Genomic DNA, 27542 nt, shown 5'->3' with positions numbered 1-27542 from the left:
ACGCTGTTGGCTTGAGGTCCATCTTTGGTCAACTGTTGGTCAACCATTTGTCCACTGCTGGTCAACCACTCATCTACCACTGGCCTTCTCCACCACCAAGGCACACTGCTGGCCCATAGTCAATGGTTGGTCAATTGCTGGTCAGCTGTTGGTCAACCAGAATACCACTGGCCTTCTTGGCCACCAGGGCACACTGCAGGTTCGTGGCGAACCCTTGGTCAACCTGTTGGCCACCATTGGCCATCTTGGCCACCAGGGCACACTGCTGGCTCACAATCACCCTGTCAGCCACCAGGACCCACAGGTCCTTCTCCACGGAGCTCCCTTCCAGCAGCTCAGCCCTTGACCTGCACTGGTGCATGCAGTTGTCCCTCTTTGGGTGTAGGGCTCTACACTCACACTATTCCCGTTAATTTGAACTGTGCCATGCAAACACACCTGCATCTCATCACAAAACGCATCTCACAGAAGTCGGCCCTCTGCCACGACTGCTTTGACTCTTGAGAAAAGCCATCTGTGCTCACAGTTTTTAAATTAAATTTATTGGACTTGCTCTCAGAGCAGGAGGAACTGGGTTGGTTTTCTTCCTTCTGGCAAATTCTGGATGGCTGTTACAATATTATGCCAAATGAATTTATGGCCCTTCTTGATGCAGAGCGCTGTCAGAGCTGGTGCTTCTAGCAACTCTGCAAGCTGCAAACTGATATTTTCTTCCAGGCCCTATAGAAGAGCAGAAAACACCATAGAATTATGCCACTGCCTAATTAAATCAGGGAGCCACAGGAGGCAGCTTGGAGCTGTTGGAGATGCCAACGGGAAGGCAGCACTGTAAGAAACCCCAACCAAGTCAAGGTCTTGTCCATGCTCAGGGTGAGGAACAGCTCGAGAATCTGCATGGAAGGAACTGAGCCCAGAGATGCAGCTCAAAGAGAGCTGAGGGCTCCATCCTGGAAAATGGTCCCCAGACCGCAAACCCCAAATCTGCAGATCCCAAACTGCCAGGACCCGGTGCTGCCCCATGCAAGTCAGTCCCTGCCCTCGGGACACACAGATGTTCATCATCAGCTGCACTGCTTCATAATGCAGCTACGCTTCTGGGAAGAGCCTCGAGTCATTGCTGTTATCTGTGCTGCTAAAGATGAGATTCTGGAGCTGGAGACAGGAATTAATCTCGATCCATGGAAGCAGAGACGCCGGACGTTGATTTAAACACAAGTTGCCTCCGAGATGCGATGCCAGATCCGTTTCAGAGCTACTTGTTAAGCGTAAAGGTCTGAGATAAGGCTTTTCCAAAGGAAAGAAAAAGAACAAAACAATGATTTGGAGCTAATCGGCGTTTTGCCCTGCTGTTTCCTCAGCTCTGCAGGTGAATTCCTCCACAAAGCGCATGGGTGCGTATTGAGAGAAAGCATTATAGAATAGCAGCATCACGTGTGCTGTTAATGGAAGAGTGCAATCTTCATTCTGGGTTTGCAGATGGCTCTCCAGATAGAAGGGATATGGCAGAATAACACCATGTGCCCACCTGGCTGCTGCGCGGCAGGAACTCCTTCCTGTTCTGCTGTTCCCTACACCCATCAGCCCACCCCTCCTCTATGGGCTTCGAGCAGCCTCCTCCCACCTGGATAGCAATTAAACTCCCAGGAGCTAACGAGCCAGAGCTGATGGGGTTTTAATGAGGAGGGGTCTCAGTTGTGCCCCTTATAGGGATGGGAGCTATGCATTGCTGCAGGGTGGGTGGCATCGTGCATGCGGCGCTGGCACCCTCTCCAAAAGCGAGTTCAGATTTAGTGCCATGAAAACATGGTGATCCCCCCTCCTGTGTTCTTGGAAAAAGCAACAATGCAGCTTTCAAATGTCTCTATTCAAGGAAAAAAAAAAATTAAAAAAATTCAGCATTTTCCAGTTACAGAGAACTTTGGAAAAAAATGTCCACTTCCCATTAAGCTGCAGCTCCCCAAACCTCCTACATGCATCTGGAGCTCAGCACAAAAGCAGTTTTGATACCCATGAAGCTCAATGAGCCGAAATACACCCAGAACCCCCGCTGAGCCCCCAGGCAGCACAGCAGGCACCGATCCGGGTGGCACAGAACGGAACTGCAGCCTGAGCTGCCCCAGCAGCCGCATCTCATGCAGGTCCGGAGCCCGTTGTGCCGCTCACAGCTGCACACCCATGGCTTTCTGAGCACAAAGTCCTAAAGCCCTACTTCATGTGGGTTAAGACGTGCTTTAAATAGTCAGCCTGAGCTGCGGTGTCTGCAGGGAAGGTCGCCTGGCAAATGTCACACATCTGAGCAGCCGCAGCTGCGCCGGGTCCAAGCGCTGCGTCCTCCAGCATCCATCCCGGCGTCCAGGACGTCTGCAGGGAGCAAACGGTAAAGAGATCAGTGGGAACGCAGACACAGCCTCTCGTCGAGCACTCAGACCCCCCGCACCCACTGCAGGATCCCGGAAGGGTCTTCCCATCGCCTGTTGTTTCCCCCAGGGCAGAGTGTGAGAAAAGGAGCCAAATGGGGAGCAGCATTTATTTCCTCCTGTGCCATTATCATCGGAGTGCTGATAAGGCACATTAGGACTTCAGCAGACAGACAGTGCTTCTACTTCTTTCCTTCTTCTCCTTCTTCTTAAGAAGAAAACAGCTTCTAAATATAACCCAGGCCAAAAATCAATAGCTTTCCCCACGGATGCGTCACCACAGCAGCCATGAAACAATTTCTAAGGGTCTCATTTAGGAAAAGAAATTAAAGGAAAATAGTTTGGCATTTCAGAGACCCTCAGTGGCCAGCCCAGTGTTGGTGCCCCACACATAACACACACTGAAGGCTGAGCAAGAATGAGGGGATGCATCTCAGGATGTATTTTGGAATCCGTGTTTGGGGGCGTATGAATCAGAGAGACTGAAGGAAATAATTCAGAGCTTATTTAATTTGCAGATCCAACAGAGGTCGATACTGGCTGCCTCAAGGATCCCTCAGCTGGGAAGGGTCACTGGGTTTCTCCCAAAGCACACCAGGTGCTGGAATGGAGTTTTCATGGACCTGACTCCACTTGAAATCAGTTTCAGGGTGTAACCACAACCACAGCTCCCCACCTTACAGGAAGGGTGAAGGAGAGGATGATGATGAGATGGACAGGTGCCCTTACACCGGGAAGAGCAGACAGAAACCTCTGACCCCTTCATGTTTACCTTCAGAGGTCCCCGGATTTCCACTGGCACCTTTTCTGCAGCAGACAAAGCGCTGTCGCTGGGAGCATCCTCCCTCCCAAGAGCTTCTGGGGCTTCATAGAGGTCCAGGATAGTCAGAAAGGAGTGCTCAGCCTCGCTGCTCGGTGTCACAAATTCCTGTGGGCTGCAGCAAGCTCTTGCTCCTTCCTCAGGGCTGTTGGTGGTAGGAGTCATCCTACAGTCCTCCAGCCATGTGTCTACCAGCATCTTCTCCTTTCTCCCCGCCTGGCTGCTGCCAAAAGCCCCTGGGAGGGTGGCTCTCCCAGCCCTGAGGTCACTGCAAGCTGGGTACCAACCACTGGCACCAGGCAGTGTGTGGGCAGCATTTGGTGGGGCCAGAGGGTGGGCAGAGCCCTGCGGGGCCTTGGGGTGCACCTGGGGGCTGGCTGCTGGCTGCTCCCCTCCCTCTGTCCAAGCGTCCTCTGTGCACTGGATGGGCAGAGACATGGGGATGTCTTGGAAAGAAAGCAAGCCAGAGAGGTCAGTCTTGGGGCTCTGTGCTTTCATAGGGAATCACTAAGACGTCCCAGACCATCCAGTCCAACCCCAACCCACCCCACATCCCCAGGTGCCACATCTCTGCAGTTTCTTGAACACCCCCCAGGGATGCTGGCCCAGCACCTGGCTGGGCAGCCCGTGCCAATGCATCACCACTTTCCCAGAGGAGAAACTGTTCCTAACATCCAACCTGACCCCCTCGGTGCAATGGGAGGCCATCACCTCTCATCCTATCACTGGGAGCCTCTTCCTTCCAGCGATGACCACAAGATACGCAATTAAGGGAAAGCAGCCTAAAAAGATCGTTAAATATAGCGACACATTACAGCAAGCTGACTAATTTTTCTACCCCCACCACAAATAACTAAATTAGCATCCAAACTGAGACAATTTCTTTTTCTGCCTTTTGGTGCCAACTCATCCAGCACTCACAAAACTCACTCATCCTAACAACCCCCACCTCGTACCAGAGAGGTCCTTTGGAAACAAAAGACATTGCACCAAGGGCTGGGTGAGTTTGGGCTGCATCCCATCTACATTTTCTTCCCTTCCTGTTGCTTCATTCTCTGTCTGTGCTATAGTGAAAAAGCCCAGTGTTATCTCCTTTGTGGCAAGCAAAGCTCGCTGCCCCCACAGAAAAGGGATGGCAAGAAATACGAGGCTGGGCCAGCATGAAGCAGCAGATGGAGGGAGACAGAGAAGGCTGAGAGCTGGAGGAAGAGCATCAGCTGCCCCACCAGGGGAGATGATGAGATATCTCTGCGTCCTCGCGTGATGGCTTTGGTCCGCGTGCTGCTTGGAGATGTTTATCTGCGTTCCAGCCCCATGCAGAAGACGTGCAGAGGGCCATGCTGCAGGCTCACCCTCTTCACTGTGGGGGAAATGAGGCGGCCGCAGGGCTAAAAGAGCATGTGGCAGCTCTTTGCTTGGGCAAACACCTTCTGACTGCATGAAACAGCCTGTAAGGTTGGGAAAAGCTTGCAGGACCCTGCAGGATTCATTACTTGGAGTGCTGGAGGGGAGCAGATGAGCACCCAGAGCACGGTGGGGAATAGGAGGGCCATGGCTTGGATAGCCATGCAGGCTGCTGGGGTGGGCGAGAGCATTTGCATGGGCAACATGCAGCCCTTGGAGGCTGCACCACCGCCATGCCTGCTTCCCACAAAGTCTCCAGGCCATCAGCACCATCTGGCACAGCTCCTCCCTGCTTTTACCAGAGTAAATCGCAGCCTGGGGTGGCTTAGCGTGGCTCTCAGCAGACTCACACACGTGGCCATGCATTGGATGGCAAAGGCAAAGCCCAAACACTGTGACAGCCAGCACAGGGAGCTGTGCCTGCAGCCAGCTTCCTCATTACACCCTTTTTGGCAGCAAACCTCTCAGCAGCATGAGGTTAAAGGCTGAAATCCCCTCCCATCAGCCTGTATCTGCTCTTTGCAGTGAAGGAGCAATTCAGCACGACCTCCCCCCGTCCCCAGCCCCACTGCTCACCCACAACGGGGCCCTTCCTGGCGCTCAGTTTCTGCAGCAGCTCGCTCTGCCTGGAGCACAGCTCCCGCAGCCTGGCCACCTCCTGGCACAGCTGGAGGAAAACTTCACCCATTTCCATCACACCTGGTCAGGGAGGAAGCAAGGCAGCAAGGAGGGGACGTGGCAATGGGGAGCACGGTGCTCCGTCCTGCTGCGGGATCTCTGGAGATGTCGGTGTTTCACTGTGATGGAAAGAAGTCGTGGTTGCAGTTTTCTTGCAATTTAAAAGAAAAAAAAAGCTGAAAAGGGAAGTGATGCTGTCCAAAGCAGGGGATAACCCAACTGCTGAGCTGGACTTCTCCATCTCTCAGCCCACAGTGGAGAGAAGTTCAAGGCCTCCTGATGGAGGGATTGGACCTGTCCGGAGCAGGGAGAGGGCTGGGGGGCTGTGAGCACCCTTCCAAAGCAACGATCCTACGGTTCTATGATCTTGAAGGACCCTTCCGACCCAATCATCTCAAGGTTCTGAGATCTGTAAGTTCTCTCCCAGTACAACCATCTCATGGTTCTGTGATCTTTAAGGTCCCTTCCGACCCAACCATCCTATGGTTCTGTGATATTTAAGAGCCCTTCCAGCCACAGATAAGCTGTGATTCCATGAACTGGAGAAATAACTTCTTTTTTTTTTTGTTTGTTTGTTTGCAGCGGTGTGAGAGCAAACAAACTCCTGGCAATGAACCCCAAAGGGGAAAGAGGTCCAAGCATGGGGGCACAACTCCCATTTCTTCACTCACTCAGCCCTGAGCTGCCCATTCTGCTCCTGAAAACACCCCACATGAAAATCCAGCTCGTGCCCACAAGGTTTGCTTTAGCCAAATATTGTCACCACGAAAAATAACCTCTCCACGTTGTGTTCAGCGCATTTCTCCTCACTTTAACAGCTGTATTGTGGATTAGGCTTTCCAGTTTTACCATATTGCACCAATTATTACCAGTCTGAAAGATAATAAATAAAGCCAAAGCGTGGTGTAAATCTGCAAGCCATCTGCAACGCACGCTTTGATTTGAAAGATTTGTGCAATCGCAATTAGCATAAACATGCAAATCAGCTTTGCTTCCTGTCATATTTTCCAGCTTCGCCACCGCTCAGCGCTGCGAATTTAAGCCCCGGCTGTAATTAAGGGCTCAGCTGATGGCTTTGGGGACAACTCCTCCGCCACCCAGAGCAACGTGGGAACCCAAGAGGGATGAAGGGCAAAAATCCCAGTGGAGCTGAAGGGAACGCTCCAAGCACCAAGAGAACTGCAGACACCGTGGCAAGGTCGCCTTCAGCACGGGGCTCCCTGTGCTCCTCACCCCAAAACGAGCTGTGATGGGAGCTGCGTCGCGCTCTCAGCTCTTTGGGCCCCCACTGGTTCTTGAAAACCAAGCACACAAAACCTGCAAAGCAGCTAACTAATTAAAGATTAAGAGGATATATTTTGTCTAGGAGATATATATAACCGTGCCAATTAATTATTAAGACGTGTGTGACTCGGAGCTGCCATTCCCAACAAGCCCATATTGATTTTGAACGAGCCCTGCTGGTTTCTCAGTAGTTAACCACGTCTTAATTTCCCCCCAAATTACCACTTTGTCATTAAGGGGACGGGAGATCTTAACCTCCTGTGTAACCCGGAGAAGCATTTCCCAAATTGCAATTAAAGAAGCAACTGGGGACGCAGATGATCAGGGCTCAGAGGGGCACGACCCACGTTCTCCCCCGGTGCTGGGGAATGGGGTTGCTTTAACACAGCAAAAATCCCGACCCCCCCCCCACACCTCTCCATATAACCCAACGGGGACCCTGTGAAGCCCCAGGGCTGCAATTTGGGGTGCACACTTACAGTGGTGGGGGGCTCTCCTGCCCCAATCCTGGTGGCCACAGCTCGGAATCGGCCTCTGGGTGCAACTGAAAAAGTTTCTCTAACAGAAAAATCCGGGGCAGGGAATTTCCCTTCAGTTTTTCAGTGCTCAGAGTGAAACCTCAGCACGGCAGAGAGACAGGAAATACAGCAGCAGTGAATTACAGGCAGCAAACCCAGGGCTTTAAAATTAGCTCTCAAGAATCCGGGAGGCGATGCTGAAGGCCGACGGCGGTGAGTTTGGGCTCTCCTCTGCTCCGTGCCAGGTAAGCCGTCGTCTGTTCTGTGCCTCGGTTTCCCCCTGCCCTTCTCAAGGAACGTGTTGGTGCTTTAATGTGTTGGGGATTTGCACATCTGCCTCAAAGCCCTGCCCGACTTATCCTCCGTAAGGCAGCTAATATTCAACCTCACATCCCAATAATCCAAAGTAATTCTCACTCCACCCCAGCTCAAATCCCTCAAATCCCCCATACAGCATGGGAGCCAACACGAAATGCTCAGCAGGAGATTAAAACCCTCCCAGCATTCGTGCCTCCTGCCTTCAGGAGCCTGGAGAGGCCCCTGGGGTTTCCCCACTGGCATTTCCCTCGCGCTCCTCTGCCCTTCTGTGCATCTCAACCACTGCTGGGATGCACAGAAGACTCAGGAGGTTCTCATCCTCTGCTTCGTCTGAAAAAGCAGCCAAGCATTGGCACCGGCTGCCCAGGGAGGTGGTGGGCTGTGGGGGTGGCACTTGGGAACGTGGTCAGTGAGCGTGGTGGGATGGGTTGGAGTTGGGCTGGATGGTCTTAGGGGACATTTTCAATTCTGTGATTCTATGATTTTCTTCCATGCATCGGAATCCATTGCTGACGGGGTTGCCTGTGCCTACACCTGCCATGTTGTTCAAACCACATCCTCCAGAGGGGCTACAAACAATTCTTTCACACCATCTCCACCATAGAATCATAGAATCACAGCATGGCTTAGGGTTGGAAGAGTCCTTAAAGATTATAGAACCATTGAAGGGCTCGGGTTGGAAGGGACCTTAAAGCCAATTCAGCTTTAACGTGGAGTCCTCAGTACAGCAGAGACTTTCCCTGCCATAGCAGCCACCCGCCCTCAGCTGGAATCTTCATGGTGATATCACCACCTAGTGTTAAATGTGGGGCTGGAGGATAAGGACATGGGGTGCTCAGAGCTGGGGCTGTGCTCCATCCCAGGCTGCAGGGACAAGCAGCCCTGCAGCAGCACAGCTGGAGAGCAGCAAAGTGACACCATCAGGAGTTCAGTGGGAAGACAGAGGCTGAATAAGGATGACAGAGATGGGAGCAATTAGCAAATCCCAGCCTCGACGGTCTGTGTGTCCAGCCACCCAAAGAAACGTTGCCAGCAGTTATCACAGCCTGATAAAAATGACCTTAGAGTTCACACTGCTGCACAGTGCAACCACTGAGCTACGGGTGAGGGAGGCTTTGGAGAGCCAGAGTAATTAACAGTGAGAATAATAACAAATATGAGGTGGGATGAGGACTGAGCACAAGCAGGGAGGGCACACCTGGGTTCAGAGCTTCGCTGGGTCTCAGCACCCCACATCGGCCCCTATGGCCTGTACAAGCACCTATAGGTCCCTACGGCCTGTATAAGTCTCTATCAGTCCCCTATGGCCTCTATAGGCACCTATGGCCTCTCCTGGCCCCTATCTATAAGTCCCTATGGCATCAATAGGTCCCTTTGGCATCTATAGGCCCCTATGGACTCTATAGGCATCTATGGACTCTCCAGGCCCCTATGGCCTCTGTAAGTCTCTATCAGTCCTCTATGACCTCTCCAGGCCCATACGACCTCTGTAAGTCCCTATGGCATCTATAGGTCCCTATGGTATCTATAGGTCTCTATCAGTCCCCTATGGCCTCTATGGCCTCCTCTGTGGCCTCTATAGGCACCTATGGCCTCTCCAGGCTGGTAATTCCCAGCACGCTGGTGCCAGGCTATGATAGGCCCTATGGCCTCTATAGGACTCAATGACCTCGACCGGCCTCTCATTCCCAGCACACGGCTGTAAGGTCACTATGGGTCCTATTCAAAGAATCACAGAATGGCTTGGGTTGGAAGGGACCCCAAAGACCATCATGTTCCAACCCCCCAGCAACAAGCAGGGCCAGCACCCTCCAGATCTGACACCAGCCCAGGTTGTCCAGGGCCCCATCCAACCTGGTCTCGAACATCTCCAGGGATGGAGCATCCACAGCCTCTCTGAGCAGCTGTTCCAGCACCTCACCACTCCCATAGTAAAGAACTTCTCCCCAACATCCAATCTAACCCCATTCCCCCTTGTCCTATCGCTGCCTACCCTTGCGAAACATCAATTCCCTTCCTTTTTATCATCCCCTTTTAAATACTGGAAGGTTGCAATGAGGTTCCCTTGCAGCCTTCTCGTCCCCAGGCTGAACAAGCCCAGATCCCTTAGTCTGTCTTTATAGCGGAGGTGCTCCAGCCCTCTGAGCATCTTCATGGTCCTCTCCTCATCCTCTGGACCCTCTCCAACAGCTCTCTGTCTTTCTTTTACTGGGGCCTCCAGACCTGGATGCAGCACTGCAGATGGGGCCTCACGAGGGCAGAGTAGTGGGGGATGATCCCCTCCCTGTCCCACTGCCACCCCCCTGCTGATGGAACATAGGATCCCATTCTGAGGGATCACTGCCCTTCTGAGCTGCAAGAGCAACCTGCTGCCTCATGTTCAGTCTTTTACCTACCAGGACCCCCAGGTCCTTCTCTGCAGGGAGTCTCTACGTATATCAGGGACAGGGAGGTGATCGTCCCCCTCTGCTCTGCTCTTGTGAGGCCCCATCTGCAGCACGGCATCCAGGGCTGGAGCCCCCAGGACAGGAAAGACAGGCAGCTGTTGGAGAGGGTCCAGAGGAGCTGGAGATGAGCAGGGGCTGCAGCACCTCCCTGCAAAGCCAGGCTGAGGGAGCTGGACTCGTTCAGCATGGAGAAAAGAAGGTGAACTCAGTGCAGCCTGCAGTGCCTAAAGGGAGCCTGCAGACAGGAGGGGAGTCAGCTCTGTGCAAGGGGAGATGAGAGCAGGACGAGGGGAAATGAAGCTGAGGGAGGGCAGATGGAGGTTGGATGTCAGGGAAGTTGTGTGCTGTGAGAGCGGTGAGGGGCTGAACAGCTGCCCAGAGAGGCTGCGATGCCCCGTCCATCCCTGGAGGTGTTGGAAGCCAGGCTGGATGGGGCCCTGGGCAGCCTGGGCTGCTGTGAAATGTGGAGGTTGGTGGCCCTGCACGGCACAGGGGGGTTGGAGCTCCGTGATCCTGGAGCTCCCTTCCAACCCAACCGTTCTGTGACTCTGTGATTCTGTATCTGGGATTACTCCATCCCAAGTGCAAAACCCCGTGTTGTCCCCTTCACATCCCCTTCATTCTCCACACCTCCCATATCACTCCCTTAGAGGACACCAGCCACTCCCAGCACCCTGATTCAACCCACCCAAATCCCTACCACCCCATAGCATCCCAGCCTCTCCCCAACCCCCCTCCCCCCAGCGCCTCACCTCGAGCCCATCCCCCATTATATCCCCTATAAACCCCCACCAACCTCCGGACTCCCACCACCAGCCTTTGGATCCCTTCTGATCCCCGTTCCTCCGTTGCTGATGACGGCGTTAGGACCTGGCGGTGCTCACCTGAGCCCCGGGGCGAGGCAGGTACCGGCTGCATCCCCGCCCCCCGCCCCGCCCCCGGACGGCACCTGCGGCCCCGAACCCGCGGCCGCCGCCGCTCCGGAGCGGGTGAGTGGGGGTCGTTTGGGGCTGTTTGTGGGTTTCGGTTTTCGTGTTTTTGGTGTCGGTTTGGAGTCTCCGTCCCGCTCTTGAGTCCGGCTCGCTCGGTCCCGATTTTCGGTCTTTGTTTCGGGTTCCGGTCTCAGATCCTCTGTGCTCGGTCCGGGTCTTGGGTTCCCGGATTTCGGTTCCTCGTTCCAGAATTCGGTCCTGGTCCCAGTCTCAGTCTTGGGTCTTCAGTCCTGGTCCTGGCTTGGATCTGAGTTTTTTGTCTCTGATCCTGTCCCCAGTCTTTGGGGTCTCCTGTGTCCGTAGTCTTTGGGGTCCCCAGTCTTTGGGGTCCCCCAGGTCTCCCATCCTTGGGGTCCCCAGTTTTTCGAGTCCTCTTGGGTCCCCAGTGTTTGGGGTCTGAACTTTTTGGGACATTCCTGAGTCCTGGTCTTTGGGGTCCCTGGTCTTTGGGGTCCCCCTGGATCCCCAGTGTTTGGGGTCTGAACTTTTTGCAGCGCTCCTGAGTCCTGGTCTTTGGGGTCCCCGGTCTTTGGGATCCCCCTGAGTCCCGGTCTTTGGGGTCACCCAGGTCTCCCATCCATGGGGTCCCCAGTCTTTCAGGTCCCCCTGGGATCCCAGCCTTTGGGGCCCTTGGTCTTTTGGATCCTCAGAGTTCTTTGGTCTTTGGGGTCCTCTGGGTCTCCCTAGTTCCAGTCTTTGGGGTCCTCAGCCTTTGGGGTGCCCCCAGTCCCACTCTTTGGAGTCCCCCAGGTCCTTGGTCTTTGGTATCCACAGTCTTTGGGGTCTCCCTGGTCCCAATCTTTGCAGTCTACTGGGTCCCTAGTCTTTGGAGTCCTCAGTCTTTGAGGTCCCTGCTGGGTCCCTGGTCTTTGGGGTCCTCAGTCTTCAGGGTTCCCCTGATCCTGATCTTTGGGGTCCCCTCTGGGTCTCTGCTATTTGGTTCCCCCAGTCTTTCGGGTCCCCAGTTCCCAGTTTTTGGGGTATCCTGGGTCCCTGGTCTTTGGGGTTCCATCAGGCCCATAATCTTTGATACCCCAGGTCCCCAGTCTAGTCTTTGGGTCCCCCAGGCACCTGGTCTTTAAGATCCCCAGTTTCTTCCTTTGTGTTCCTGATCTTCAGGTCCCATTCCCTGGTCCCAGACCTCACTGCTCAGTTCCTTTTCTGATCATCAATCCCATTCCTGGTCCCGATCTTAACTCTCTGGTCATGGGTCCCATTCCCTGATCCTCAGATCCCTGTCTCAGTCCTGTGTCCCCATTCTCTGGTCTTGAGTCCAGGTCCTGGTCTCAGCCTTTAGTCTTCTTTCCCAGTACTGGGTCCCCAGCCTTCGTGCCCCACTCCCTGATCCCAGTCCCATTTCCACCCTATTGCATCTTTGGGGTCTCCCACAGCACTCACGCCCTCTCCTACCCCCCAGCATCGCATTTTTCCCAATCTGCTCAAAATTAAAGACGTTCCATCACACTCCCATGATGATGTGCGGGAAGGGGAAATCCCACCCGTGTGGGGCTGCTGCATCTCTTGGCTTTTTGCCTTCCCAAACACCCTTGGCACCCCAACCAACGTGGCTGCGCTGCCACGTGGAGCCAAGGGTGGTGTCAGGTGAGGCCGTGCTCTGTGCTGCGTTGATGCCTCTGCCTTTTTATTTACCTTCTGTGATCATCGTCATCGTTTTGCTGTTCTCCCACTATTGCTTATTTCGGGGGGGGGGGGGGGGAAGGGAGAGAACATCTCTAGTTCAACCTCTGGGGTTCCTCCCTCTGTCACCAAGGAGGAAGCAGCTGTCCCATCACGTGGGCACTGTCCTGCTGCCACCCGTGGCTGTGACCGTGTTGGTGACCCTTTGCCCTAAATCCCCTTTTTTTCCCCCCGTTTATTTCTTCTTTCTCTCTTTTATTTTGTTTTTTGTTTGTTTGTTTGTTTTCCTTCCTTTAAAACCTCTTTTGAATGCAACAGGCTCAATAACTCTCTCTCCGAACAGCTTGCACGTGTCGCTCTTGCTGCGTGCGTCCTGGGGACGGTTTTGGGGTGGTCTAGGGAGTTTTTGGGGTTGGGGTGGCCAAGGGAGGCTATGGGAGGGGAGAGAGGGGGGTCGGTGGTGGCTCTGAACCTTGGGAAGGGGCTGTGCAGTGCTGGGCTGGAAATGTCCTCGTGGCAATGCCCACCCCCGAGACGCGCCCTGCGGGTGACTCAGCCCTGTGGGAGTTTGTCACGATGTCACCGCGCTCCTATGGGACACGGGGAGGGGAAGCGGGGGGGGCGGGGGGGGAACGTCCCACGTTTCAGTGCGGTTCCTACGGAGGCCCCGTGAAAACCCCCCTCCCCCGCCCAAACGCGTTCGGGACTTTAGTGCGAAAGGAAAGGAGAGTTTTGGGGAAGGGCTGCTGTGAGAAGTCAGCGCCGAGGGGGCGGATGGCTGCTTTGGGGGTGGGGGGGGAGGGGGCTTCTCTTTTCGGCTTTTAGGGAAGGAGATGGGGCGGTGGTTTAGGGTAGGACCCCTTCTCCCCCCCTATCCCCTCCCCCCCTCCCCCGAGGGATGGACCTTTTGGGGCTGAAGCTGCTGTGCACCTTCCCCAGGGTGCTGCGCTGAGGTTCGTTAGCAGATAACGAGGTGCTCGTTAGCGCGATCAAGGCAATGGGGCCAGCAGAGGATTGAGAGGGTGGAATTGGGGTTCCTCCTCTGCACCGACGCTGCCTTCACCTCATTGCACAGAGCTCCAGGAACATTGAAGGTGAAGCTGTGGGGGGAGGGAGCTCAGATTAGAAACAATGTATGAGCAGAGATCCGGGGGGCTGAGGGGGGGGGGGGTTGAGCGGAGATTGATTTTTATTTTTTGGTCTCCCCCTTCATTCTGCTTTTTTTCCTTTCACGTCGGGCAATAAAGCGCTGTCTGATCGCCGGCGTTGTGATCCCGCAGCCCTACGGGCACTGAAAGCGCTGACCCGGAGGCGGAGTGTCCCCCTCCCCTATAGCGCATCGCTGCTCTCCCCCCGCCCCTAAACCTCATGGGGCCGTGGAAGAATGGGGACCCCGCACTGAGCTCCCTGCCCTTGAAGTTGACAGCGGGGTGCTGGGGGGGGGAAGGGGGGACTGAGCAGTTTTCAAAGCATTTTAAGAAAGAAAAAAAAAAAGGGTGGGGGGGGAGGGGGGGGGGGGGGGGGGGGGGGGTGATCCTGAGGAGGAGGAGGAGGAGATGGCGGTGAATGGCTCCCGCGGAGCTTCTCCATGCTCCGGTGGCAGCGGCTCACAAAGAGCAGCGGGGAGGAATGGTCGGTGGATGGGGCAGAGCCCCGGGTGCTGGGATTGCTGCTCCCAGATAGCACAGCTCGGAGAGATCTGCACTCATCCTCCTTCCCAGGCAGAAGTGCCCGAGGGAAGGCACTGTCCTTGCATCCCAAGTGTTGGAGTAAACTTTTTTTTGATGTTTTAGCTTTGTCGCACACCGCGTTGATCCTTCTGCTGCCTGCAGGGCTTGCAGGGTCGCACCGCTGGGGCTGGCGGTTTGGTTTGCGTCTTGCAGCCTCCTTTCAGCCCGTTTCAGCTGTTCCAGGGGGGGTTTGCCGGGTGCAGGTGATGAGAAGAGCTCTGGGAGAGGCGCTGCTCTCCGATGACGCTGGGCTGCTCCGCTGACAGCTTTGCAGGTTGCATGGGGGGGTGAATTAACCCCTTGTGCGTTTCTCCCCTCCAGGTTAACGGAGCCATGAAGCCCTCACGGACCCCCCGACCCTGAGCCGTGCGCCGCAGCTCCTGCAGACAGCATGAGGCTGCTCCGCCGCCGCTACAGCCCGCTGAAGGTGGCCCTGGTGGGCGCCGTCTTCCTCCTCTTCCTCTTCATCCTACAGAGGGACGTCGGGGATGGCGATCCGCGCGAGGAGCCCTGGTTGAAGAACATCGTTGATGGGAAGGACCAGGTCATCGACCTGATGCTGGGCGCCGTGCACAACCTCCGTGACTCCATGCCCAAGCTGCAGATCGGGGCCCCGGTGCCCCCCGAGGAGCCGCCCCACAGCTCCCGCTCCTGTCCTCCCGGCTTCTACACGGCAGCAGAGCTGCGCCCGCTGCTGGAACGACCCCCCCAGGACCCCTCCGGGCCCGGGGCAGATGGCAAAGCCTTCAAGAAAGAGCAGTGGACGGCAGAGGAGAGCAAGGAGAAGGAGCGGGGCTACGAGAAGCACTGCTTCAACGCCTTCGCCAGTGACCGCATCTCCCTGCAGCGTGCGCTGGGACCCGACAGCCGCCCTCCGGAGTAAGAGCCCCCTCCTCCCAAAAGTGTGCCGGCCTCCTCGGCTCCGTTCAGGCGAAGTTAAGAGGAAATCAAAGCAGAGTTGGGCCTGCAGCTCATGCCCTCGCTCTGCAGCAGCATATTGCAGGAGCTCCATGCGCTCCCTGTGCAGCTGCCTGTTGCAGAAGCTCCATGTGCTCCCTGTGCAGCAGCCCAGCACAGGAGCTTCACAATTTTGCTCTGCAGCAGCATATTGCAGGAGTTCTGTGGATGCTTTATGCAGCAGCCTGGTGCAAGAGCTCCATGCAGCTCCCCGTTGCATGAGATCCATGACTTTTCTCTGTAGCTGCCCATAGCATGAGCTCCATGCACTCTCCGTGCAGCTGCCTGTTGCAGGAGCTCCATGCCCTCGTGCTGCAGCAGCCCCGTGCACCACCAGATGCATCAGCCCAGCAAAGAGGCTGCAAACCACTTTTGGGTGGGCCTGGCACCTTGGGAATACCCAATTTCTTCTCGATTTCTGTCTGGTTTATGCTTGATTTGTAATTGCAGCGGGTGAAATGGCACAGCAGCTCTTTGTGTACCTGCTCCAGGCTCCAGCATCTCCCCCCTTCCCCTCCTTTCTTCCAGCCCAGCCCTAAGCTGACTTTTTCTTTTCTTAGCGGAGTGGAACAGCCCCAGGCAGGGGGTGAAGGAAGCGGCTTCAGCACCGCCCGCCCGGATTAGAGCGTGCCCCCAACCCCTGCCTGGTCGGGGGTGGGTTTGGGGGGGGATCCTGGAGGAAAAAAAAGCTCTGAATAGGAGGGAGAAGCCGCGCCGGCCGGTGATTATCCGTGCCTAGCAGGTGTAGCGGTCACAAAGGGGGAACACCGGGTCGGGGTGGGATGGGAATGTCATTCACTGGACCGGAGGCGACGGGGGCAAAGGGAGGGGGAGGAAAGAGGTAAACCCAATGGAAATCAAAGAGGCAGAGCTGCGGGGGCTGCCGGTGCCGCTGCCCCCCTGTGTGAAACGCTGCGGTGGGGGACGGCGGCATTTTGTTCCGGCACGCCAACCCCGCTGCTTCTTCATGCCTGGTGCATAGCCGCGATAAATTCTGCTTTTTCTTCCCTTTTATTGTTTTGGGGTTTTTTTATCCTCCCCTCCCCTAGGTGCATCGACCAGAAGTTCAAGCGCTGCCCTCCCCTCCCCACCACCAGCGTCGTCATCGTGTTCCACAACGAAGCGTGGTCCACACTGCTACGCACGGTGTACAGCGTCCTGCACGCCTCGCCTGCTGCCCTGCTCAGGGAGATCATCCTGGTGGACGATGCCAGCACGGATGGTGTGTGGGGCTGTTATAGGGCTGTTATGGGGCTGTTATGAGGCTGCAAGATGGGGAGCAAAACACTCCTGGGCTTTTCTGAATCGTTTCCTACTGCCTGGAGCCGCTGTTGGGTTTTTTATTCCATCTGGATGAAGCCCAGCTGCTCATCCCACGTCATACCTCATTACATGGCTCGCTAATGAGTTCCACCCAAAGCAAACGAATGGCACGGCGAGGTGCTGGGAGAGGAGCAGACTTTACCCTCGTGCTCTGCTTCCGCCTCCCAGGGTGCGTAAAGCTGTGTGTGCTGCACCTGGAAAATAAAGGGATTTCTTGCACCTGAAGCATCTCCTGGGGCAGGGCAACGCGTTGCTCAGCATGCGGCGTCCCAGGGAGAGGTGTGGTGGTGCTTTCTCACACAGCACTCTGCTGGGTTTTCTGCCCTGAGCACTGCTCATCCCCGTGCACTCATGGTGCGGGGTGACCTGGGTGGCGGTTCCCATTCTGCCCCAGTGAGATCCGGGTTGTGTTTTGGCCAAGGAGTTGTGGCCAGGCTGTGTGCAGGCATGGGCGGGGCGGGAGATGCTAGGAGAAATCCTTGGAAAAGCCAAGCGTGGAGCCAGGAACTTTGTGATGGGGACACGGTTTGGGTGCCCCTGAGATTTTGGGTCTCTTCTGGGGTGTCCAGCTCTCTGCCGAACACTTTGGGTATCCCTTCCCAAACCCCTCCTTTGGTTAGGTGGATCTGCTCCAAACCTGAGCCCAGGACAGCCCTCCTCATCCATTCCTCAGTGATGAAATTCTGTGTAGTCATACTGGCGCTTTAACCGCAGAGCCAAGAGCCCTTTTTCCCCCCATCACCCCTTGGTGGGGGCAAAATTGCAAACTTCATTTGGTGGGCATGGTGGGGTTTGGTTGGTGGTTGGACTGGATGACCTTCGAGGTCTTTTCCAACCTTTATGATTCTATTCAGGAACGTGGTTTAGAGGACGCGGTGGGGATGGGCTGATGGTTGGACTAGGTGGTCATAAAGATCTTTTTTTGGTCATAATGGTTCTTTTTTTAGCAACCAAAAACCCCTCAGGCTCCGGGAATGGGGAGGACTTGTGTCACCCCCACCATGTTGCAGGGTGCAAATGAGAGCAGGGACGCCCCTTCCCTCGCTGTGGGGACCCCGATGTGCTGGCGGGGGTGAGGAGCAGGGGCTGAGCTCACCCTGAGGCTGTCCACCCTCTTCTGTTCCCCCAGAATATCTGAAGGATGAGTTGGACCGCTACGTGAAGCAGCTGCAGATTGTGCGGGTGGTGCGGCAGGCGGAGAGGAAGGGGCTGATCACGGCCCGGTTGCTGGGAGCCAGCGTGGCGAGCGGCGAGGTGCTCACCTTCCTGGATGCACACTGTGAGTGTCCACCTCCCCACCACCCTCTGGGTGCCCCTGGGGTCGGGATGCAGCCCCCAGTCCTGGCGCATCCCATTGAAGCGATGCCGGTGAGGTCAGTTCACCCTTCCCTGTGCTCCAGGTGAGTGCTTCCATGGGTGGTTGGAGCCCCTCCTGTCCCGCATCGCCGAGGAGCCCACGGCTGTCGTCAGTCCTGACATCACCACCATAGACCTCAACACCTTCGAGTTCTCCAAGCCAGTGCAGTATGGCAAGCAGCACAGCCGGGGCAATTTCGATTGGAGTCTCACCTTTGGATGGGAGGTCGTGCCACCCCGTGAGAGGCAGAGGAGGAAGGACGAGACTGTCCCCATCAAGTAAGCCTGAGCATGGGGTGTTTCATCTTCCCTGTGCCAATGTAGAGCCCTACACCTGAGGAGGAACAACTGCACATACCAGTGAGGGCCAAGGGCTGAGCTGCTGGAAAGGAGCTCTGCAGAGAAGGACGTTGGGGTCCTGGCTGGCCAACAGGGTGACCATGAGTGAGCAGTCTGCCCTGGTAGCCAAGATGGCCAGTGGAGTTCTCTTTGACCAAGGGTTGACAAACGGGGTGACCGTGAGCTAGCAGCGTGCCCCAGTGGCCGAGAACTCCAATGATGTCCTGGTTGACTGATGGTTGGCCAACAGTTGGCCAGTGGTTGACCATGAGCCAGCCCCAGTGGCCAAGAGGGCCAATGGTTCCCTGTGGGGCACTGCACAGAGCATGGCCAGCAGGGTGAAGGAGGTGCTCCCTGCTCTGCTCTGCACTGGGGAGACCCTATCTGGAGCACTGGACCCAGTTCAAGCAGACAGGGAACTGTTGGGCGAACCCCCCATGGAGGTTCCAGGGATGGTGGGGGCCTGGAGCTGTCATTTTTCTTGCTGCTTTGTGACTTTTTACATTCCCAGCACAGTTTCCCCATGGGTTCTGGGGCCAGGAGCTCTCTGGCAGCTGATGCTTGGGCAGGGAGGGAAACCTCAGCGTAGGTTCGGTGAATCTACAGACACAAATGTAGGATAGCACTCCTCAGTTGCTTCCAGATCCAGCTAAATCTCAGTTCTTGCAAAGTCTCTCGTTAAGGGATTAATTGCTGCCTTTTCTCTTCTTGCACTCAGAGCCCACTACCTGGGCATGGGGTGGTGCTGAGCTGGCAGAGCGGTGAGCAGGATGCTACCTGTGGGTTGGGCTGCACTGACTTTCTTTTCTTTGTTTTTTTTTTTTTTTTTCCTTCCCTTCCAACCCAATTTTGCAAGCAAAGAAGCCCCCCAGCACCAAAGCACGCTGCCCTGTTTGCAGGCTACAGTGGGTGAGCACGGCTGCAGAGCTCCCTGCTCCCCATGGGGTTGTGCAGCAAAAACAAACCCATTGCTGGGTGTGCTGGGGCTGTTTGCAGCAGATTTGCAGCATTGGCTGCAGGCAGCAAGCTGAGCCCACAGCAAGCAGACAGGGACACCAGCAGGTGCAGGAAGGATGCTTGAGGTGTTGTTTGTGCCCCCTGAAGTCGATCATTTGTTCACCCCACCATTGCTCCATGCAGCTGGTGGTTAAGCTGTGAAAACACCAACAGTGCCACGGAGCTGCGTGCTGCAGGAGCTGACAGAAAGCATCCAGAAAAACGGGCTTTCTCCTAGGAAAAATGAAATAAAAACTAAAAATAATAATAACATAACTGCCCACTGACAGCCTCGGCTCTGGGAGCCCGGTGTCCCTGCATTGGCAATGGGGTTCCTCCGGCTGCTGAGCCCCTCAGCCGTGTGGGGATACCTGACACTGTGTTTGGCTGCGCTGCATCCTGTCCAGCAGGACTGGCTTTGTGCAGAGGTCACCCGGGAGACGTCCTGGCCCCAATAAAGGTCCCTTTCTCTGTGAGCTGTGCTGGCTCCCAGCAGCGTCTCATCTCTCCCCGCTCCTCTCTGCAGGAACGTGGCTGTTCAGCGAGCTCCTTTTTGTCCTCATATTTTATTATTTTTTTTCTTCCCCCTTGAATAAAAGCAAGTTTCTGTTCCAGCCTCCCTCTTCTAAAGATCAGATGGAGCAGATTAGAAAAGCCAGAGGAGTGAATGGGGTGCCTGGTCACCGAGCTAATCTCTGCCTTTCTTTGCTGCAATAGGTTTTCTGTAATCAAATCCACCGTGCTTTGCCCTGGATCCTGAGGCGACAGAGTGAGGCCCCTCGGTGCCGTGCTGCCCTGTGTTCCTGCTGTCCCCTGCTGGCAGTGGCTCCGTCCCCGTGGTGCCCTCTGCTGTGGCCATGGGAGCACGAGGGATCACATCTGGGGCTGGCATGCAGCTGGTTGAGGGGAGGCTGCTGCTGCCCAGTGCCACCCTCCGTGGTGTCCCCTGAAATTCAGATCTGCGTTCTGGTGTTTCCTTAACCTGTTCTGCAGATGGAGGCCCTCCAGCCTTATGTTTTCTCCCTGTCCTGTAGGTCCCCGACCTTCGCCGGTGGTCTCTTTGCCATCTCCAGGTCATACTTTGAGCACATCGGTTCCTACGACGACCAGATGGAGATCTGGGGGGGAGAGAACGTGGAAATGTCTTTCAGGGTGAGGCCGAGGGGGCACAGAATTCAGAGCACTGCTTTGGGGGATGTCCTCGATCCCGGGGCTGCTCAGCCCCCATGTCTCATCTCTGCAGGTCTGGCAGTGTGGGGGTCAGCTGGAAATCATCCCCTGCTCTGTCGTGGGCCACGTCTTCCGCTCCAAAAGCCCCCACACCTTTCCCAAGGGCACGCAGGTCATCTCCAGGAACCAGGTCCGCTTGGCTGAGGTCTGGATGGATGACTACAAAGAGATCTTCTACAGGAGGAACCAACAGGCTGCACAGATGGCCAGAGAGGTACCTGCACACCGGCAGTGGTCTCGCTGTCATAGAATCCTTGGGTGGCTTGGGTGGGAAGGGACCTTAAAGAGTGTAGAATTTGTAGGATGGTTTGAGTTGGAAGAGTCCTTGAAGATCACTGAACTTTGGGTCCTTAAGGATCATAGAACCATAGGATAGTTGGGTTGGAAGGGTCCTTAAAGATCATAGAGCCATAGGATAGTTGGGTTGGAAGGGTCCTTAAAGGTCACGAAGCCATGGGTTGATTGGATTGGGAGGGACTTTGAAGATCACTGAACTGTAGGATGGTCAGGTTAAAAGGGTCCTTGAAGATCATAGAGCCATAGGATATTGGAATGGTTGGGTTGGGAGGGTCCTTAAAGATCTTAGAACCATTGAATGTTGAAATTGTTGGGTTGGAATAGTCCTTAAAGATCATAGAGCCATAGTTGGGTTGGAAGGGTCCTGAAAGGTCATAGAGCCATAGGATAGTTGGGTTGGAAAGGTCCTTAAAACCCATCCAGCTCCAGCCCCTCCTGTGGGATCCTGAGGTCTGAGCTCCTGCCCAGAACTTGGGTCTGATCAACAGGAGGTGCAAAAGCTCTGCAGGCTCAGCTTAGAGCAATGAAATCAAATGCAGATGGGAAAACACAACCAAGGAAAATAAATCCTTTGGGCCGTAACGCTTTCTAGCCACGTTTTTTTTTTAACCCCAACAAAATGTTTTGCCACAGCTCAGCTTTGCTCTGGTGCCCATTGGGGTCCTGCAATGGGGGGGAGGACGGAGCTTTTGGCCTTGGCGGGGGATGAGGGGTTGGAGGGGGGGATTTCCTGCCGGCTCCGGAGGTCAGTTTAATTTTCTCACGTGCCTTTGCCGATAGAAGACGTATGGTGACATTACAGAACGGCGCAGGCTGAGGGAGCGGCTGCACTGCAGGAACTTCACCTGGTACCTGCAGAACGTCTACCCCGAGATGTTCGTCCCCGACCTCAACCCCACCTTCTACGGAGCAGTAAGTGCAGGAAGGCGGCGGGTTTTTGCTTCAGCTGGGAGCTGGAATCCAGCAGAGCTGGTTTGGGGGCCCCCAGGGACGTCGTGTGGCCTCAATGGGGAGGAAGAGGCGAGCGCTCGGCGGAGCTCCGTGCCATCGCTGCGCACAGCCGGGCATCGGCGTCCCGCTGCTGGCGCTGACGGCAGGGCTCAGCTCCGCCTCTGCGCCCGCTTCTGTTTTTCTCACCTTCCATTTCCTCAACCTTTGCTCCCCTCCCGCCGTTGGGAGGCGTCGCTCCGGGCGTTTCGCACCGCGGCCTGGAAAGGAGCGGAGCCAAAGCAGCGCCAGGCTGCGATCCGAGCGCGACCCGGGGCGCGGGAAACCTTGGTGGGGCTGCTTTGCGGGTTTGGGGGCGTTGGGTTTTCCTTTTTTTTTTTTAATTTTATGCTTTTTAAAAGTTTTTTTAAATTTTAAAATTTTTAAATTTTATGCGTTTTCTCGGGTTTTTTAATTTTATTTTTTTATTTCATATTATTTTATTTTGTATATTTTTAATTTTTTTTTAATTTTAGATTTTTTTGAGATTTTCAGATTTTTTTGTGATTTTTTTTGTAATTTTTCGATTTTTTTTAACCTTTTTTAATTGTACTTTTTAATTTTATATATTTCTAACTTCTGCTTCCTTTTTTATTTTTTTAATTTAATTTTTGTATTTTATGCATTTTCTGTTATATTTCATTTTTAATTTTTTTAGCTTTATGCATTTTCTATTATTTTATTTTTATTTTATATATTTTTAATTTTATTTTTATTTTATTTTTAATTTTATATATTTTTAATTTCATTTTTATTTTTTATTTTTTAATTTTATTTTGTATATATTTTCTAATTTTATTTTATTTTTGATTTTATGCATATTGTTTTATTTTTATTTTTTAAATTCACATATATATTTTTTCCTTTTCAAATTTCTTTCACTTTAAATCGTACACTTTTTTTATTTTTCATTTTTTTATTTCCTTTAATTGTACGCTTTTTATTTTTTAAACTTTATTTAATTGTAGACTTAAAAGAAAAAAACTTTTTAATTTAAAAAAATACGTTTTTTTCTTTTTTTCTTTTATATATTTTAATTATTTATAATTATATATAAATATAAATACATGTTATAAATATATATTTTTAATAAATAAATATACTATATATCTTATATTTATTATATATATTTATACACATATATATTTAATATATATGTATAAATATATAAATAATAAATATATATGCATAATATATATTTCAATAAATATTAAAATAAATAAATAAATTAGAAATAATTAACAATTAATAATAAATAATTATTAATTAATAATTAATAATGAAATATAAATATATATATTTTATTGTTATTGTTATTTATTATTATTATATATTTAATAAGTCTATATTATAAATATATATTTTTAATTAAACATACTTATTATCTTATCTTCTATTTTACCTTTTTACTTTTACAGATTCCATCGATTTTACGCCTTTTTTTTTTTTTTTAATCTTTCGATTATTTTTTTTTTTCTTTTTCATTTTAATTTTTTTAATCGGAACAAAAAATTACGAGTATTATATTATTATTATTATTAATAATAATATGTTATTATATATTATTATTATATCATTATATAAGTGTTATTATTAATTAATAATAATTCTTATTTTTTCCCGTGCAGATTAAGAACGAGGGCACCAACAGCTGCCTGGACGTCGGGGAGAACAACCACGGCGGGAAGCCGCTCATCACGTATCCCTGCCATGGGATGGGGGGCAACCAGGTGGGCCCAGCGCTGCCCCCGCAGCTCTTCGTTGCCCCCCTGCCCCCAAGCCGCCACCCGAGGGCCGTTTTGTCACCGCCCCCCCCCAGTGCTCTTTTATCCCTTCATCCCCCCCCGCGGGGTCGTTTTACCACTTCTTTCCCTCCCCCCCCCCCCCCAGTCTCTTTCTTATCACTTCCCATCCCGGCTCTGAGAGCTGCTTTATCCATTCCTCCCCCCGCCCCCCCCCCGAGGGTTATTTCATTGCATTTTCTTTCAGCTGCTCCCACCCTTTGAGGGCACTCTTATCCCTTCCCACCCCAGAGCTATTTTCTCATCTTCCCCCCCCCAAGGACTATTTTATCATTATTTCCCCCCCTCACTCTGAATGGTTCCTCACCCCTACAGGCTATTTTTTCCCCCCCTCGCCCCCAAAGGTCTCCTTTATTGAGCGTTCCCCTGCCCCGAGGGCTCATCCCTGCCTCTCACATGGCTGCTGAGCCCCCCTCCTCCATTTCTGCTCTCTCCCCCTGCAGTATTTTGAATACACGACTCAGCGGGACCTGCGGCACAACGTGGGCAAACAGCTGTGCCTGCGGGCGGGCGCCGGGCCGGTGCAGCTCGGGGAGTGCAGCTTCCGTGGGCAGCCCATGCGTGTGCCCCCCGATGAGGAGTGGGAGCTGACACAGGTGAGCAGCACTGCAAACATCCCCTGTGCTCAGAGCGTCCCCAAGCTGTGCACTCGGTGCATCCCAGCACCGTGATGCACTCAGAGCATCCCAACACCACAGTGCACCCCAGCACCATGTTGCACCCCAGCACCGTGATGCACTCAGAGCACTCCAGCACCATGATACATCCCAGCACCATGCACTCAGAGCATCCCAGCACCACTGTGCATCCCAGCACATCCCAGCACTGCAATGCATCCCAGAACCGTGATGCACTCCAGCACCATGCACTCAGGGCATCCCAAGCACCACAGTGCATCCCAGCATATCCCAGCACTGAAATGCATCCCGGCACCATAATGCACTCAGAGCACCCCAGCACCAGGGTGCACCCCAGCACCATGCACTCAATGCATCCCAGCACCATGATGCACCCCAGCACCGTGATGCACTCAGAGCATCCCAGCACCACAGTGCATCCCAGCCCATCCCAGCACCATGATGCACTCAGTGCAATGCAGCACTGTGCACTCAGTGCACCCCAGCACCATGATGCACTCAGAGCACCCCAGCACTGCAATGCATTCCAGCACCATATTGCACCCCAGCACCATAACGCGCTCAGAGCACTCCAGCACCATGATGCACTCCAGCACCATGCACTCAGAGCATCCCAGCACATCCCAGCACTGCAATGCACCCCAGCACCGTAACACACTCAGTGCATCCCAGCACTGTGCACCCAGTGCACCCCAGCACCATATTGCGCCTCAGCACCATGATGCACCCAGTGCAACCCAGCACCATATTGCACTCCAGCACCATGATGCACTCAGAGCATCCCAGCACTGCAATGCACCCCAGCACCACATTGCACCCTAGCACCATAATGCACTCATTGCATCCCAGCACCATGATGCACTCATTGCATCTCAGCACTGTGATGCATCCCAGCACCGTGCACTCAGAGCACCCCAGCACCAAGCACTCGATGCGCCCCTGCGCTGTGGTTCTGCACTCTGGCACCCAGTGCCATCTTGCACTGTGCACTCTGTGCTGCATCCACACCCAGAGCAAGTGGTGCTGCAACTCTGGGCTGTGCACTCACCCGCATCCCTGTTCTGCGCTCTGTGTGTTGCATTCCCACACTGTGCACTTGATGCTGCATCCCTGCACTGTGTGCTTGGAGCCTCCCTGTGCTGTGCATTTGGTGCTGCATTACATGCACAGTGCCTTGCACTCGGGGCTGCATCCCACCACCATGCGCTTGGAGCATCCCTGCACCGAGTGCTTGCTGCTGCATGCTGGCACTGCACGTTTGGTGCTGCACCCCAGCACCATGCACTTGCTGCACCCCATTGCTGCACATAGGGTGTTGCATCCCTGCTCTGTGCGCTCGGTGCTGCAGCTCTGCGCAGTGCCTTGTGCTCAGTGCTATGTCCCCTGGCTTTGCTCTTGATTGCAGCCCTGCACTCCCTGCTGCATCCCTGGGCCATGCACGATTGCATCCCAGCACCGTGCACTTGATGCCACAGCACTGTGCACTCCGTGCTGCGTTCCTTGCACTATTGCTCAGTGCTACAAACCCACACAGCGCATTTGTTACTGCATCTCCATGCTGTGCTCTCAGTGCTGCATCCCCACACCACGCACTCAGTGCTGGAGCCCTGCAACGTGTGCTCGCTGCTGCATCCCCTCACCACGCACTTGCAACATCCCTGCACCATGCACTGCTGCATCCCCACACAGCACTTGGTGCTGCATCCCTTTGTCGTGCTATTGATGCTCGCATCCTTAGGGCCGAGCTGAGCCGGACTCTGTTTTTCTCTCTCAATCCAGGAGCACCTCATTAAGAACCACGCATCCCGGATGTGTCTGACAGCACGTGGCAAGCACCCGGCCATGGCCCCCTGCGACCCCTTGGACCTCCACCAGCTCTGGTCCTTCACCTAACGGCAGCACACCGGGACCCAGCCACGCTCAGGGCACTGGCAGCCAACTCTTTCCCCTCCTTATTATTATTATTTTTTTTAATATTATCTTTTTTTTTTTCTTTCTTTTTTTTTTTTTTTAATTTAAAAGAAGCAAAACGCCTTAAATATGCTGCAATTCACGTCTGGCCTTGAACTCAGCCCTATGCCTTTTGCAAACCCCGTGGAGATGGGGTGATAATGTGAGAAGCTCCAAAGAGGGGGCGTGGCGGAACCCCAAAGTGGGGTTGTGGAGGAACCCTAAAAGGGGCCGTGGAGGAGCCCAGTGCTGCGTTTTAGTGCCTGGATGGGAGAGATGATGCTGGACTCATGCTGGGCTCATCAAAAAGACTCCAAACTTGCCCTTGGGGCATTCCAGAAGCTGTCACAGCTGCCCCACATGTGCCCCTTCCCCATACCTGAGGAGGGCAGTGGGGTTGGCCCGGCTGTGGGAGATGGACCAGGGGCTCAGCCCCATAGGGAGGAGCTGGGATGTATGGGGTGGCTGCTGGGACTCAGCCCCACACCAGCATCCAGTGGCCCCACTCACGGTCGGGGAGAGGGACCTCAGGCAGCTCTGTGGGGCCACCTGCCTTAAATCCCAGCCTTGATTGTAGGGAAAACATTAGAGGGTTGTTGTTGCTATTATTTTGGTCATTATAATGTTGTTTCTTGGGGTGGTTCCATTGGTCCTCGTGCTGAGCAGGAGGAAGGGGCAGGGCTGTGGGGTGCTCCTGGGTGCTATACTGCGGCCACCCAACCACAGTCCCTGCTGTTCCCCAGCCCCACTTCTCCCCCCACCCCAATTTTGGTACCGTTTCGTTGATAGTTGGGGAAAGCTCCTCCTGGAAATGGAGGGGGAGGGTCCACTTTTGGGTACGTGACCTGAAATAAAGAGATGATTTATTTTACAGACCCCATGTCGGCTCTGTTTCCTCTCCCAGAACTGCCCCCGAGTCCCCAGCCCTGGAAGTCCTCTTCATTATCTGCAGCTCAAATGCTCCCTTGGAACCCCATTCTGGCAATAAGGTGTTGACTTCTGGAGGCTCAGGTTTGCCATGGGTAGAACTGGGTTGTGCCTCTGCTGTGTGTGCCCTTCTGTGCTGATAAAAACGAAGAGGTGATTAATCAGAGACAATTTTTCCCCATGAAACCTCACGTTTTCTACAGTGACAAGAGCAGAAATGTGACAGCTGTGTTCTTTTCTTTCCTATTTCTTTTTTTTTCTCTTGTGCCCATGGAATCTGGGACGTGTGCCCACTGCTCTTTTCCTGTGGCCACTCTGTTGGAGGAGCAAAACCTGAGTGCTGGTACTCCCATAAATAGAGGATGGTTGGGTTGGAAGGGTCCTGGAAGGTCATGGAACCATAGGATTATTGGGTTGGAAGGGTCCTGAAAGGTCATGGAACCATAAGATGGGTGGGGTTGGAAGGGTCCTGAAAGGTCACGGAACCATAGAAT

The 27542-nt window shown here is 53.7% G+C and overlaps 2 protein-coding genes across 5 annotated transcripts; one reads left to right on the top strand and one right to left on the bottom strand.

Annotated features, from left to right (window-relative positions):
• Positions 1 to 565: 565 nt before the first annotated feature.
• Positions 566 to 10716, bottom strand: LOC122189010. Of its 2 annotated transcripts, none has more exons than XM_042887777.1 (4): positions 10683 to 10716; positions 5218 to 5438; positions 3190 to 3683; positions 566 to 2361 (listed from the first exon to the last, which is right to left on the bottom strand). In XM_042887777.1, the coding sequence occupies exons 2-4, from the start codon at positions 5333 to 5335 to the stop codon at positions 2206 to 2208; spliced, it is 768 nt and encodes a 255-aa protein (XP_042743711.1). In that variant the 5' UTR covers positions 5336 to 5438; positions 10683 to 10716; the 3' UTR covers positions 566 to 2205. The 2 variants fall into 2 exon arrangements, with proteins under 2 accessions (XP_042743711.1, XP_042743710.1); XM_042887776.1 differs by lacking the exon at positions 10683 to 10716 and adding an exon at positions 7083 to 7160.
• A 128-nt stretch (positions 10717 to 10844) lies between these two features.
• GALNT6 (polypeptide N-acetylgalactosaminyltransferase 6) lies at positions 10845 to 26994 on the top strand. 3 transcript variants are annotated; one of them, XM_042887770.1, is made up of 12 exons: positions 13348 to 13367; positions 13456 to 13610; positions 14568 to 15125; positions 16253 to 16425; positions 17656 to 17805; positions 17927 to 18161; positions 20252 to 20369; positions 20461 to 20661; positions 21525 to 21656; positions 23360 to 23461; positions 23977 to 24129; positions 25951 to 26994. In XM_042887770.1, exons 3-12 carry the CDS (start codon positions 14638 to 14640, stop codon positions 26062 to 26064), a joined length of 1866 nt encoding a protein of 621 aa, XP_042743704.1. In that variant the 5' UTR covers positions 13348 to 13367; positions 13456 to 13610; positions 14568 to 14637; the 3' UTR covers positions 26065 to 26994. The 3 variants fall into 3 exon arrangements, with proteins under 3 accessions (XP_042743705.1, XP_042743704.1, XP_042743706.1); XM_042887771.1 differs by lacking the exons at positions 13348 to 13367; positions 13456 to 13610 and adding an exon at positions 10845 to 10875; XM_042887772.1 differs by lacking the exons at positions 13348 to 13367; positions 13456 to 13610 and having other exon boundaries at positions 14503 to 15125.
• Positions 26995 to 27542: the final 548 nt, after the last annotated feature.

Source organism: Lagopus leucura, unplaced genomic scaffold, assembly GCF_019238085.1.
Source record: "Lagopus leucura isolate 7727_CA_CO unplaced genomic scaffold, USGS_WTPT01 Super-Scaffold_100110, whole genome shotgun sequence".
Classification (NCBI taxonomy): Eukaryota; Metazoa; Chordata; class Aves; order Galliformes; family Phasianidae; genus Lagopus; species Lagopus leucura.
The sequence above is the reverse complement of the archived record's forward strand: the minus strand, read 5'-3'. Positions and strand labels throughout refer to the sequence as shown.